This window comes from Motacilla alba, chromosome 9 (assembly GCF_015832195.1).
Source record: "Motacilla alba alba isolate MOTALB_02 chromosome 9, Motacilla_alba_V1.0_pri, whole genome shotgun sequence".
Classification (NCBI taxonomy): Eukaryota; Metazoa; Chordata; class Aves; order Passeriformes; family Motacillidae; genus Motacilla; species Motacilla alba.
Window position 1 is genome coordinate 13,405,631 of NC_052024.1, and position 14,725 is coordinate 13,420,355.

Below are 14,725 nucleotides of genomic sequence, written 5' to 3' on the forward strand. Positions count from 1 at the left end.
GGTTGGATCTCGGAGGGTGCTGGGCAGCTGCAGCCTGGAGCTCAGCTCCTTGCAGAGTCACCTTGTCAAGCCAAGAGCTGGACTGGGACCTTGTCCTTCATTATATAACTGTTTCTCTGAGTGTTTTCATAGCGCTCAGCCCTCCCATCAGGCAGAGCCCCCACCGGCAAGAGGGAATGTCATGGTTTTCTGAATGCATGGCTTTGGTTTCCTGCTGGGCTGTAGCAGCGGACAGTTCTGTTCCCCCCCCCCCCCCACCTCATGCACCTTCCCAGGCACTAACCAAAATTCAGGCCCCTACAAGGCACCAGGCAGCAAGCTGGAGGTGTCACCTTGTCCTGGGTGGGTGATGGAGGTGTGGAGAGAAGCAGAACCTCAGAGGCCAAGTCAGCTCAGTTCCTCCATGGGGCTCTTTGAGCCCCGCGGATGAACCGACCTGGCCTGGCCTCTGGGACCCCACGCTGTCCCTGCTCTGCCCTGGCTGCCTGCCCTCGCATTCCTGTCCTTGCACATCATCTCCTTCCAGCTGCTGAGGAAAACAGCCCCTGCTGCTACCAGCGGCTGGGGTGAGGAGGGGGAGATGCCTTCACAGCACATGAGCTCTGCGGGAGCTGGGGCTGCTGCTGACCTTGGAAATGAAGGGCTTTTTCCTTCCCAGCTCCAGGAGAAGCAGGAGGTGAGGCATAGCTGGCTGGCACTGCACCCTCCTTGCAGTGCACCAGTTTTTTTCATCATCAGTGGGACCCTTCCCACCCTCACCCAAGAAAACCAGGGTGTGTGCAGTGCTGTCACCCACAACCCCTCGGACAGTTTGACAGTAGGTTGGCTGTCCTGTGCCTTCCATGCAGGCTGAAACTGGGGAGCTTTTCCCCACTAAATAATAGAGGGTTTGGTGTGATGGCCAATAATTGGGCAATGGGACAGTTGTGATGCCTTGGGAATGACTAACAGCGGTGGGACAGGTCAGCTGCTCTTCTCCAACACACCACCAAGGAGGAAATCCTGACGCCTTCCTGCTTTTCTGAGAGTCACAGTGTGTGTGCTGAAGGTGACTTGGAACTGTCCCAGGGTTGTATTTGATACTGAGTACTGCCTGTATCCCCCAAAAGGAAGAGTTTTTCACCACTGACCTGGTGCCATTCAACAAGATTTCACATCCAGCAGTCCAAAGCAGAGCCTCAGCCAACAGTTCCCACATCGTCCCCCCTGTTCAGGCAAACTGGATGTGCCCCATGCAAGGCACATCTCCAAACTAAACTGCAAATAATTCTGGATCTAAATCAGTACAACAGTCTGGGCTAGAAGTCATTTTATGACTTGGCTCATTCCACTTGACCACTTGCTAATTTTTTTGGTTGCACATGATATTTTTTCCTGTTGTGGATGAGGAAGACCTAAAGATGGGAAAAGGGCATGCTAAGGGCAGAGAAAAACAAGAAGTTATACATGGGATGCTGCCAACACATTTGTATGGTTCCCCCTCAGCCTCATTTTCAGGAGAAAATCTGTAGTACACCAGCAAATACACAATCAATAAATAGCATTAGCAAAAAGGACAAAAAGGACTCTTTTCCCCTTAATCTCTTCATATTCTGGGGACAATCATTGTGTCCTGAAATAATAACGTGCTCTATTTAGCCATAACACACTTGAGGAACCTCAGGCACCTGCTGCAGCACCTAAGCTGACTTGCCAAAGCATCAGCTCCAAGTGTCAGGCTCAGAGCAGGATCACTGCCTTTCCTAGTGTTGTTATAGGTATTTTCTGGCCAATTCATCACATGCTGCCTGCTAGGTCAGAGATGTGTGAAGCTCCGCATTCAACCTTGCTGTGCTGGAAACCTCCTTGGCTGGCCCACCGAGCCTGGCAGGGCAGTGATTTGCACCAGGACAGATAGCAATGCATGTAATTCTGCAAACACTTGTTTCCACGTTTGACTTCTTCCCCCACAGTTCAAACCTACTGGCAGAGCTATCAGGCTGCCTTTACTCTCCCTTTGCCTGCCAGTCCCTGGGAAAGCAGTGGTGGAATGGGGCTGCTGGCTGTCGGGGAGCAGTTTCAGTCTGTGCTGCTCTTTGCGCAGCCCTCCCGCCTGCGCTGCGCCAGGGGCTGATTCACCATGCCCAGCCGTAAGGCTGACAGTGCTGATGGAGGAGCCCAGTCGACAGGGAACGTGTCCCTGCTGACAGCCCCAACAGGGGCAGTGCCATGCTCTGGGACGCTGTCAGTGGCCAGCAGCCCTGGCACGGGGGCTGGCATCAGCCCTGTCACCCAGCAGAGACCATAGAACAATTTGCCCTCTACATATGGGAGCAGGCCTTTCCCAAAGCCCTGCTGAACCTCCCCACACCAGCCCACCAGCCAGCAGCAGGCTTTTCAGTTTCGCAAGCAGCTACTTGTTCAAAAGGAAAAAACAGCAGCAGCTCAGCCTTTTACTCAAATCTATTGGAGAGAAGGTCTAGCTCTCTCCTCCTCTCCTTTCTCTAGGAAGATGTTCGTTCAAATTTGCTGTGTGGAAAATGAAATGACCTTTTTCTCCTCACATGCACTTGCTTTCATTTGCTGGCCCAGGCATGCTGCTATGGGGAGGGCAGGGCAGATAAGCACACATGAATAACCTCACACCAGCACTGCAGACATACATATAACTTTTTTTTCTATGGTTCTACTACCAAAATATCCCAGGCACAAGGGATTTGGACTCTACAGCTAACGATCTATGCAGGCCTCTAAGGAAATTGCACAGTAGCCCTGCTAATGGCTTCAAGGGGAAATGCTTCGGGCCCTGGCTGCTGCTACTGCTGCTGAGGGAATTGTGCTTTTAGCTCTGGCATGCGATAAAAAACCTTTTCTCACTGCTGCAGACATGATGGCTCTTCTGGAGAGAGGAAAGGCATTGACTAAGCTCAGGCCATTAACCACCTTTAAGCACACACAGAGGATGTAAAGCAAACAGCAGCCGGTCATTCAACACTTGGGGTTAGTTAACTAACCTCTGCGACTCCCTCTCTGCCCTCTGCTCCCCATGTGCCGTACTGCTCCCTGCTCCAAGCACTGCCTGCTCCCCCTGCCCCGGGAGAGAGCAGGTAGTGACAGAGAGCCCTGGGCATGGACCTGGGGTGCTCACCTCAGCCCAGGGCACTTCTGGCAAGCCCCAGCTCGGACTAAACACTTTGGGATAAGCTCACCATGGTGTTTCATTTCCTCTTCATGCCCCTTCCCTCTAGGAAAGGCGAAGGGAGCTTTGTCTGAGAAAAAGCGGCAAGACACACTATTTCTTTAGCAAGGTGTGTCTCTGCAGTGCCTGAGCGTGCTCAAATCCAGCAGTGGCCACCTGCTGCATCACAAGGCAAGAAGGTGCCTGGGCAAGAAGGTGCTCACTCTGAGGGGATTCCCCCCTCTCCCATTACCCCCTCCCATGAAAGCCACATCACTGTGCCTTCCTCCTCTGACTAACTCATACTGAGACAATGGTCTCGCTGCTGTGGTGGCAGATTTTGCAATAGGTTTTAATGAGGTATTTACAAGTTCCGAGGCGGGTTCCTTACACAAGGAGCGTGGCCAGGCCCTGGCAGCTGGTTGGACTCTTCATTGACATTCCTGCGACTCCAGCGATTGCAGCACAGGCACAGTGGAAAACATTTAGACATCAGAAATGCCAGATTAATTATCTCTTAATTGATACCTCCACTTGGGGACAAATGAAACCGGAACATCTCTCCTGCCCTGGGAGCCTGTCACTTACAAACAGATTTACAGCTAAAAATACCACGGCAGTCCCGTGGCTAATCAACTTCTGCTTACCCTGCGTGAGGTTAAAAATTGTCTCAGGCTGGCACAGTGAGCAGCGAGGGACCAGCTGCAGCACCTGGATGCAGATGGCATTAATGCTGTGCAGTATCCCCAGCGCCCAGGCGAGGGGCAACTCACCTCAGGGCAGTCTCAGGGCCTCGCAGTTGGATTTCTCCAGACTAGGATCCAGCCAGAGCGCCTGCCCTGACAGAGGTTTCTCGCACTTTCCTGCCCATCCTTAGAGACTGCCGAGAGGAAGCCACATCCCTGTGTCTTTTAAGAGTCCTTAAGTGCCCAGTGTGTTTCCCTGTATCGTAACATGTCCAGCGAGCTTGGGAATGACGTTCTATGTTTGTAACAGCTTTCTTGTGCAGCGCTCTCCCGCACCTACACCACTTCCCAAGGGATCTCTTCCCCCACCCAGCTCCTTACAGGAATCCACACAGAGGCCAAATTGCTACAGTGACCCCATTTAAGTTACCATCATCTTTATTTTCTTCACATATGTGCAAACAGAGATCGCAATGGTGGTGTTCTTAAAAATAACAAAATGTATTTGCATACATTTCCCTATATACAGGTGAACAGCCACAAGTAGTCTTCTTTTGCACAGCAAAAGATCTAGAGCATTGAGACCGGGGACAGGACCGGGGCCCAAAAAAAGGTCTAACTTAAAAACAATAATAAAAAAAAAAAACCCCAACTTCACAACAGTGCAAACCTCTTGGACACGACAGCACGATGGAGTGACTTTAATGGAGAAAACGGCGGGGGGGCCTCTCGGATATGAGATTTCTGACTGTAAACAAGGCGCAACACCTCCCTCCCGCCGCCCTCCCCGGGGAAAGCTATTCCAGGAATTTGGCAGATCTTCAAGGGCTGAGCCGGAGGTAAACAGCCCGCGGCCGCCTCCCCTCCTCGGGCCGCAGCGAGTTGGGGTCCGGCTCCGGCGGCCACCGGCACCGGCACGGGAGGGGCGGCCGCTCCCCGGGATGCTGCGGGACGCGGGGGCACCGCGGGGAACCCACGGGACCGCGAATTCCCCGAGGGGCCTCGGCGGGGCCGGAGGGGTCCCGTGCGCCCCGGTGGGGCCGTGCACGCCCGGAAGGGACCGCGCATTCCAGGAGAGGCCGGAAGGAACCCGGTGCGCCCCGGCGGGACCGCGCATTCCCGGAGGGAACCCGGTGCGCCCCTGCGGCGCCGCTCACGCCCGGAAGGGAACGTCCACTCCCGGAGGGAACCCGGTGCGCCCCGCTGGGGCCGTGCACTCCCGGCAGGGACCGGGAACTCCCGGAGGGGTCAGAAGGAACCCGGTGCGCCCCGGCGGGGCCGCGCACGCCCGTATGGGCTCGAGTGCTCAGCCGGTCTCGGGGTCGCCGGGGGGCGGCTGCTCGGCGTCGCTGCCGGGCGGGGCGGCCCCGTCCGTGCCGCCGCTCTCCAGGGAGGACTCGCTGCCCGTGCTTTCCCCCGAAAGCAGGCGGCGGACGCGCAGGTCGGCGCGCAGCGAGCGCAGATCGTTGCCCAGGCTGAGTTCGCCCAGGTCGCGGAGGAGCTGGCCCAGCTCTGGGCTCTCGCCGCGGCCGGTGCTGGGGCGCAGCAGTTCGCCCTCGGGCTCGCCCAGCGCTTCCAGGATGTCTTCGCAGTCGCAGTGCATGGCCCGCTCTTCCTGCTCCTCGCCCAGTAGGTCCTCCGTGATGGAGCCCAGCTTGGGCGCGCTGCGGCTCCGCTCTACCGGCGGCTTGTAGCAGCACTGCCCGTTGAGCAGCTTGCGCAGCGGCACCAGCGGGATGCTCTGCTCGCCCACCAGCTGCTGCTGCTGGTGCCGCGCGTCGTCCCGCTTCTTCAGCCGGCGGAACTCGGCCAGTGCCGTGGCCGAAGTCTGGTAGAGCAACAGGGCCATGGCCTTCGCCTTCTCGGGCTTGGAGACCAGCACGGCGTGGCAGCGCAGCATCACCGCCTTGTGCTTCAGCTCGTGGCGGTAGATCCAGGCGAAGACACGGGGCAGGCGCGGGTCGGCCACGCAGTAGGTGACCCGGTGCAGCAGGTAGAGGTGGCCGGGCCGGCGCAGCCCCTTGTCCTCGGCGTGGGCCATGCGGATGCCCTGCGCGCTGATGGTCAGCTTCATCTTGGTGCCCTGCCGGCCCGCCTCGCTCTTGCTCCAAATCTTGCAGACGGCCAGGTCGGTGCAGCCCTCACCTTTGGACTGGATGGTGGTGGCGTTGCCCAGGTAGAGCACGGTATACGTGGGGTCTTCGCTGGTAACGCGGAATTTCCGCCGCTTGGAGCGAAACATGCTGCCCACGCGGTGCAGGGCGCTCTCGGGGCAGGCGCGGGCCAGCGAGGTGAGGGCCGAGTAGTGCACGCTCACCGCGTACCCCTTGGGCTTGCTCTGCCGCCGCGCCTCGCCCGCCGCCAGCTCCACCTTGCTCCGCTTCCAGGGCAGCATGGCCCCGCGGAGCCGCGGCTAGGCGCCGCGCCGACGGCTCCGGGCGCGGGGGGGCATGCCACGGCGGCGGCGGCTGGGCTGCCCGCCCGCCTCACATCCTTGCGGGCGCCGGGCCGCCGCGGCCGTAGATATAGGCGGGCGCCGCGCTCCGCGGGCGCGGAGAGGGGAGGCCCCGCGCACCGAGGGCGGAGCGCCCGCTGCCCGGGCCCGCCGAGCCGGCGGCTCGCTGCTCGCCGCCCGCCCGCCGCCGCCGCTCTGCGCCGCCCGCCGCGGCGCCCCGGCCCCGGCCCCGGCCCCAGCCCCGGCCCCGCCGCGCCGTGGGGCGGGCACGGGGCGGTGCCAGCCCGGCCGGACGGCCCCCGTCCCCTCCCCGCTCGCGGCGGAGCGCGGCCTCCAGCGGGGGACGCCCGCCGGTGCCGCCGCGGGCGCGGGAGAGCGGGGACCCCCGTGCGCCCCGGCCCGCCCGCCCTCGCTCGGCACGGCCACGGGCGGAGGGTGGGTGCCACAGCGCTCTCCTGCAGCTTTCAGCACGGGCGGGGCGTCCGTCTGCCCCAGATTCCCTTAAACTGATAAAAATCCAAAGGCCACTGCCGGACCCCACGCTCTGGGAGATCCCACGGCCGGGAGAGCCCCAGCCTCAGCTGCCTGCACGGGCACGGTGTGCCATGGACAAATCCCGCTCTTGCAACATGATCTTTCCTTCGGTTTGGTTAGTCCGGCTCCGAGACCTGAAGGCCCTGCAGCAAACACTAGTTATTATGTATGAGTAATCCTTTGCTCTTTATTTGTATGCAGCAGCCGAAGAACAAGAAGCTGTCTTGTAATTTTTTGTTGGGGTTGCTGAGTACACTCACAGACATAATCAGAAAGTTGGTCTCTGTGTTGTTACTATAGCTTCTTGTATCATGTGTCAGATCCTTGCCAAAAAGAATAGAAATTCCAGCACTGCAGATAATGGCACTTCATCAGGGTTTGGATAAATGCTCGACAAAAGGGGGACAGTATGGACTCGTGCAGTAAAATATGTAAACACCTGCATAAATTATTACACAAATAATTTTTAGGGTTTGGATCAATTAAACCAGTATGTTGTTATTATTATTATTATTACTTCTATTACATAATGCCATCTAGCAGATTATTTGGGAATTGCAAGTAACCACAGTGACCAGCATCAAACTATTAAGCCCATTCGTTTGTATTTCCAAAATCCCCCTCACTGGAGGGCAGCGTAGTCAGCACCATCCCTTGACGCTGCTCAGCCACAGCTGGTCCCAGGGGATGCCTGGCCGCAGCCAGGGTTTCCAGAGGCCAGTGGTAGGTGTGGGTCAGTAACATGCTGCAGTTCCTGTCTTCAGCGGCTCTAGCACTGCATTTTGACAGTGTTAGGAAGGCTGCTGCTTGCCCTGAGAAGTGAATGTGGTAATGCTGCCATTTTCCAATGAGAAAACTTCAGTTGGAGGGCTGCATGGGCTGGGTGTGCACCAGTCAGTGCACACAAGCTGCTGAACAGCCAGGCCCCTCGACGTGAAGCCCAGCACCCACTGAGATGCACATCTGCGCTCAGCACTGTGCTGAACCAAACCCTCTGCCTCTTCAACAAAACTACACGGGGACCTCACAGGAGGGCAGAGGGGCTGAGGTCTGCCCTGACTGCAGTGCCCAGCAGCAGCTGCGGGTTCTCTGCTCTGAGCCCTGATGCAGGCTGGGTGTCAGGCACCCACTGGGAGCCCCCATGGTGCTGTCAGTATGGGGGGCAGGAGGGGCTGTGTGCTGTGCTGCAGCCTGTGGCAGACAGCTCCTGCCAGCCTGCAGGACCATCCCACTGCAGGGAGAGAAAGACTGATTTGTTCAGCCGATTCATCTCCAAGTAACAGTCAATGTACTTTTCTTTTGTCATCTTTATCTTGCAAGGTGAAAACAGAAGATGCTGCTGTGCACATAAAATAAATCCAATGGCTTGAGGTGACATCTGACACCCACACATGGTGTGGCGCTCCTGAAGTGCCCGAAGATCTGCCTCCTCCCTCAAGGTATCCTGCTGAACCACAGCTCCTCGGACCAATGCCTGCCCCGTGCTCAGTGGCTCCCACCTGCCTGAGCAGTGCCTGTGAGCTGCAGGGCTGACAGCAGCCCCTGAGCAGTGCCTGTGGGCTGCAGGGCCGAGAGCAGCCCCTGAGCAGTGCCTGTGGGCTGCAGGGCCGAGAGCAGCCCCGTCTGCTCCTCGGAGATGCGTGGGCATGGCAGTCTCTCTATACGAGGGAGTTGCTTTGCCAAAACCTGCCTGCCTCCAGCTGTGGGCAGAGGAACCTGTTTTGAGCCTTTGTCGGGTGGCTCAGCAGGCAGGTGTTTGCTCCAGGTGGGATGGAGCAAGCAAGGACACCCACATACCTTCCTGCAGTGCTGCCTCTGGAGGGAGGTTAGAGCTGGGGGGGCTGGTGCTGGTACACAGACACTTCTGATAATGATGCCCACAGAGCTGTTTGCAGAGTCATGCTGGGCTCTGCCATCCTGACTGAAGTGATCTGTGTTCAGGAACACAGACTTCAAGTTTTCACAGCATGGCTTGTGCAGGCTGCTGAGCCCTGTAGCTCTTCGGCAGCCCTTGGGCATATTTGTCTGCAAACCCCAGTGGTGTGTAAGATGAGGAGGAGATCTGACCCCTTTGCCCTCCTCATGGCCTCTCCAGTCCCAAGGCAGCAGCATTGCCATTTCTGCATTGCATTCTCAGGTTCTAGAGGTTTCCTTATCAGCATCTCAGAAACCCACTGGGGGTTCTAGATGGTGGCTGAGGAGCAGCAGCACCCCAGAATACCTGCTTCTGTACCACTTGAAGTGCAGCAGCAAGGAAGGTGTCTTGTGGTCACAGCCCTCGAGAATGGAATCTGTCTCGGCTCAGTTCCTTGCCATGCTTGCTCACCAGTCTGTGTGCCAGACCATTGTAGCTGTCTTTGCTTCATTAATGGGCCCAGTTAATTCAGGACCATCTCTTTCCTGCTATGTGGCAACTGCTTCAGTTCTGGGCACGGATGATTGCCACATGCTTCAGCAGCTGAAGAGCAAGTTACAAATCATGGTGGTCTGTGACAGCAATTCCCACAAAACACTGTGAGTTCTGTGCTGGGCTGAGGAGCTGTGCCACAGCCTTTGGATGAAGTCTGGCAGCAGGGAGCAGCCCAGTTAAGTTTGGGGCACCTGCTCCATGCTTGAGGCTGTTCCTGTGGTGTTGGATGTCTGTATTTCACTGCCGGGAGGAGAAGCTGAGGCACAGGGAGAGAGGAGCCTGCCCTGTGTGGCCAGGGCATGCTGCCTGCTTCCCAGGGAGCACGAGGCTCCCTCCTGGCCTGCAAGGCCGGCAGCACCCGTGATGTGTAGGACTTGCATGCTGGGGGCTTATCTGCATGGTGCTGTAGCCCGAGGGGAGTGCAGCAGCCTGCTCTCTGTTTATGCAATATTCCAGCAGCTACCGAGCATCACCTGCCTTCGTGCATGCATGGAAATCCAGAGCAAGGCGTGGGAAAATCCGTAAGATACCATCTCTGCCCTGCGGCGCAGAGCCGGCAGCACAGCGAGTGCCGCACTTGGCCCTCGGCAGACCCCACTCCCTGCCACACTCCATCCCTCTCCTGCCCTGGCCACTGCAGTGTGCCCGTGGTCACGCCCCACCACGAGCCCGCAGGTTGTGGGGTGCACGGTGTCTCTGAGGTGCAGGAAGGCAGGCAGGCAGCTGTCCAGTACCTCTGTTGGAGGGAGCTGCCAGGCTGCCCGTGCTGGCTGCCCTGCGCAGTGTGGAGAGATGCAAGGGTCTGTCTGATGGGAGAGGGTGAAACCCTGCAGGGAGCAGCCCCACTTCAGGGATGGCTTTTGTGCCCAGCAGCTGGAATTGGAGCTGATGTGGATCTCTGGTTGGGGAGAGTGGTGGGAAAAGGTGCTGGAGAAAGCTGATATGACAAGATCAGAATAATTCATGGGAATGTACTGATTTTGTCAGTGTATGAAAACGTGTCAGGTTTTCTCCCCCCAGGCAGCAATAGAACTTCTTGTGTTGCAGCAGCTGAAGTGACACAGTCAAAGTGAAACACTGCAAACCGGCATTTCGGTATGTTCCAAAACAAAGTATCTCAGAGTCTCTATAACTATGCAACATGTCAAAGTTTTGACTCTTTGTTCCAAACCGGGACAAAGGAAATGCTGAACCGTCAGGTTTTTCCAGGAAGCGGAAAGACTGAGCGGCTCCTGAGCCTCACAGGCCATCAGTGGTGGCAGACAGGGTGCCCCAGCCCCGCCAGCGTCAGCCAGGTCTGGCCAGCAGCAAGTGCAGATGGCCGCCTGTCGCCAGGAGCGGGGACAGCGGAGACAAGTTGGCAGGGCAGGGGACAGCATGACCTGCTCAGGGAGAAGGGCCCTTAACAGCCTTTAATGGAAGTCACACGCCACCCCTGCTGCCCTCCAGCCGCTCTGAAGGGGAGAGGCACCCCATCCTGGAGCGGGTGTGCCCTGCCGGGGCTCGGGGCTGGGGGCACAGGTGATGCCGGGGCCATGTGAATACGGTGGGACATCTACACCTAGGAGGCCTGGATCCCCTTGGGGCACCAAGGTGATGGCAGTGCGGCTCAGGGTGCCGAAGGCCGGCAGTACCCCTGGAGCAGGGCTCTGCTGCTCGGTGCTGCGGGCACACCTCTGCCGCGGTTGTTTTTCAGCCACCGAGAGCGGCACACCCCGCTTCCTGCACAGGCGCCCCGGCGCTTCCTGCACCGCCTGCTATAATTAGAAGGGCAGCCGCTGTCCAGCGGAGCAGAGCCCTCCCCTGGGTGTCACGGCACCCTCGGGGGCGGCTTGCTGGCCGGGCCGGTGCGGGACAGCCGTCCTCATGGCGTGCTGCCGGTCAAGGGGCACAGAGGTGGTGTTGGGGCAGCATCCTCCACTCGACGCTCCATCGTGGGGGCTGCCACCATGGGGCCGTGTTGAGGGGCAGTAGTGGGCAGGGTGGGTGGGAGAGACTTCTCAGGCAGAGCTGACACAATGGGAGCTGGAGAGACCCATCGGTTTCCCATCTGGTGCTTTGTGCCTTCAAAGAGGCAGACAGTTCTCGCTAATTAACGTGTCCCCACCCTGCCAGGCAAGGAGGTGATTTTATCTTCGTAGGGCTGGTGGAAGAAACGGAGTCTAAAAAAAAAATCACATGAGGGCCTCAGTGGGGTTGGTTCCTTCTCAGGGCTCAGCACTGGTCAGGCAGCCCTGCTTCAGAGTTTTCTCAGTATGCTGCTCTTTCTAAAGAGTAGCAAGACCTTCACCAAGAGATGGGAAGCTTGTGGAACAAGCTCCCACTCTTCTACAGTGCCTGTCCATTTCTGAGTACAGCTGGAAAGAAGGGGGTTCAAGCAGCTGCAGTTGTGCACAGAGCAAAATTGTCTTGGTGTTCTTTCAGGGCTGCTGTGGGGAGGGTTTCTTAATGGGTCTGCTTGTCAGGCTGAGGCTGGCAGTACCGCTGAATTGAGCATTGTGAATCTACATGAATAATGAATAGCCATCACATGAATATTTTAAGGACACAGTCCTGAGATCTCCCAGTGCTGCCTTAAAGGAACATGGAGGAAAAATTGTCCAGAAAGAACGATGTTTCCTTTAGGCAAAAACGCACTGTTATCAGAGGCTTTTGAAAAAGAGCTGCTGCTGCTGCTAAATAATTCTCAGGATATGCATCAAAAACTGGAGCAGTGGTTTGGCTCCAAGGCAGAAGAAGTTGGGAGAGAAGCCCAAGACAATGATTACAATGTGCTGGAAGGACAGCAGATTTTACTTTGTCTATGCAATGGTTTTGTGAAAATTCCCAAAGCTGTGGCCACTTTCAAAGGAGCCAACAGTGCTGGGTACTCAGTGCTTTTCAAAGGAGTGGTGAGAAGTTTTTATGATGCACAGAGGTGCTTTGTCTCCCAGGACAACACCTCAGTCCAGCCCATCTCTGTCAAAGAGATGAGTTGTACAAACAAAGCAGCAAAAAATTGTGTTCATTTTGTATGCAGTGGTAGCTACTCCATCATATGGGAATGGGCTGCAAATCAGCAGCTTTATCACACTTCACAGCAGCGTGCTCCTCTCCTCCAAGCTCTCCTTGCCTGGCTGTGCTCTTGGCACGCACACTCTGGTGCCAAGCTGCCTCTGTGCAGCTCTTGTGACAGCATCTGTACCTCAGTTTCCCTTTTCAGTGTGTGTGATTAATCCATGCATAAATGTCTTCTAGGAGCAGCAGGCTGTCGTGTTCAGGTGAGACCAGCAGCAGCCTGTCTTGCTCAGGTAGGCACAGCAGAGCAATAGGAGAGGGATGAGAAATATGGCAATTAGAAATATGCAATTACTACTCTAGCTCTGATGTTTTTGTCACTTGGATGACCCAGTCTGTTTTTCCTTCAGCAATGCTCTGCTCAAAGCGATCTTTGCAGTGCTGCTGGCATCACCAGACAGAAATAATTCCTTGGTGTTTATGAAGTGCCCAGAAATGTATCTGTTGCAACAATGAGGGCAATTTGGGTATTGCTTAAGTAGGTCCCACAGAGGTAATAGAAAATACCTGCAGTTAACTGTCCCCTGAAGCACTTCAGTCTAGAAATGGGGAAAGGTGGGGGGGCAAAGGGCAACATGTGGGACCCAATCTAAATGCAGAGATCTTTGTTCTTCAGGTTATCCTCAAACCTCCCTGCCCCAGCACGGGTTGCAGGCAGTGGAGCAAGCCTCCTTTTCCCACTGCACCAGCACTTCTGCCTGTCCTTGAGTGTCTGTTTCCAGGTCATGCCACTGAACACAGCTGCAAGTGTCCCGTGGAGGTCCATTAAGCTCTGCACTCTGTACTGGCAGTCTCCAGACCCTGGTGGTGCTGAGGCTGTGCTGCCAGGGCTGTGCCAATGGGATTATTAGAGCATTTTGCCTGTGGTTGGGCAGCCCGGGAATGGCACTGCACGTGCCTCCGCTGTGGGGTTAGAAGTGCTGCCAGACCTGAGGCGTGGGGATCAGCCAGGCTGGCTGGCTGCTCTGGCTGGTGGTTATGCATTGTAGAGGGAAGGTAACTTTTAACTGAAGTACAAAAGAAAGACAATAATGAGCACTTATATTACTGCTTCAGTGCCCGCATAAAGACTTGAGATGGTTTTATTAAAGATTACTTGATTAGAAATTATTTTACTAAATGTCTGCCTGCTGTCTGCAGCCCACCAGCCTTCCATTGAAGCACCTCACCTAAATGAAAAGGTGACTGCTGAGTCCCCTTTCATCTCTCTTATTTGCCTTTAGGAAGCAAAGGAGGGGCCAGACCAGGCTGGTGGTGGCGGCAGAGCCTGGGATGAGCATGGCAAAGGATCAGACGTCCTTGGGAAATTTATGCCATGCAGTTACTGGCTTTGAAAAGAAGAAGAAAAGAAAAGCTGTGTTTTCCTAATGGGCGTTTATCATGGAGCAAGAGAAAAGAAAAAAAGAAATAAAAGAGAATAGAGAAGAGAGAAAACATCGCTCCTGCCCGGGGGTTGTGCATGCTGCCATGCTGTTGGTGGCCAGCTCCTGAAGTTAAGCTTTGTCTGCTTCTGTTTTCCAGGGATTGGACAGGTTATTCTCCAGTTACAACTGATACACATTACAGAGTTGTAGTGAAAAATGTCTGGCCTTAACCCAACGACCATAAAGGAGAAATGCTTCATAAATCAGTTCAGTGAGCAAGTACAGGTCAAGTTGTTTATTAATTTAACCACCTCTCCCATCTTGACCCAGACCAGTCACAACGGCTGCTGCTGAAATCCATTCAGTGGTTCCCTAGCTGGTCATGCAATGTCCTCCGTCTGGCAAAGATGCCCAGACTCCAGCTAGATTTTGCCAGCAGCCTCATAGTGTACCTCCCACATCTGCATCCAGGATCCCGCTTTGCCACCATCATTCCTCGCATGCACTGTTTGCTGTATTGGGGTGGTGGACACTAGGGAAGGGGAACCTGCACTGGCCTGGCTGTGTTACAGGGTGCAGGGTCAGCCTCGGCCACAGGAGCTGGTGGCTTTCCCCCGAGGGAGACACAAACCCCTGCCCCCATGGCTGGCTGCCGGGCAGGGTTTTGCACGATGTGGTTTGACAGCATCTGCACCAGGCCGAACCAGCAAGAGAAACTGGCCCCACTGCTGCTGGCACTGCCGCGGGCTGGGCTGGGGCTGGCAGCCCTGTGTGCCACCCCACTGCCTGGGCCTCCAGCTGCAGCACCGACCTTGGGGTGGGAGCGAACCGTGCCCCCAGGCTCATTACTGGAGGGGCTGGTGGCTGCTGTGGGAGGGAGGGGTTAGAGCTGAGCCAGAGGAGGGGAGACCCAGAGAGATGTGTGTCCATACTGAGCACCACAGGGTGGGAGGGATAGAAAGATGGATGGATGGATGGATGGATGGATGGATGGATGGATGGATGGATGGATGGATGGATGGATGGATGGATGGATGATCTCAGAACCGATTGGGTTGGAAA

The 14,725-nt window shown here is 56.3% G+C and overlaps 1 protein-coding gene across 1 annotated transcript; it reads right to left on the minus strand.

Annotated features, from left to right (window-relative positions):
• Positions 1-4,259: 4,259 nt before the first annotated feature.
• Positions 4,260-6,508, minus strand: FAM43A (family with sequence similarity 43 member A). The gene has a single exon (XM_038146308.1). It carries the CDS (start codon positions 6,236-6,238, stop codon positions 5,150-5,152), a length of 1,089 nt encoding a protein of 362 aa, XP_038002236.1. The 5' UTR covers positions 6,239-6,508; the 3' UTR covers positions 4,260-5,149.
• Positions 6,509-14,725: the final 8,217 nt, after the last annotated feature.

Bases quoted from the DNA above. Each gene is read 5' to 3' on its own strand.
- FAM43A (XM_038146308.1), bottom strand. From the start codon at position 6,238: ATGCTGCCCTGGAAGCGGAGCAAGGTGGAGCTGGCGGCGGGCGAGGCG.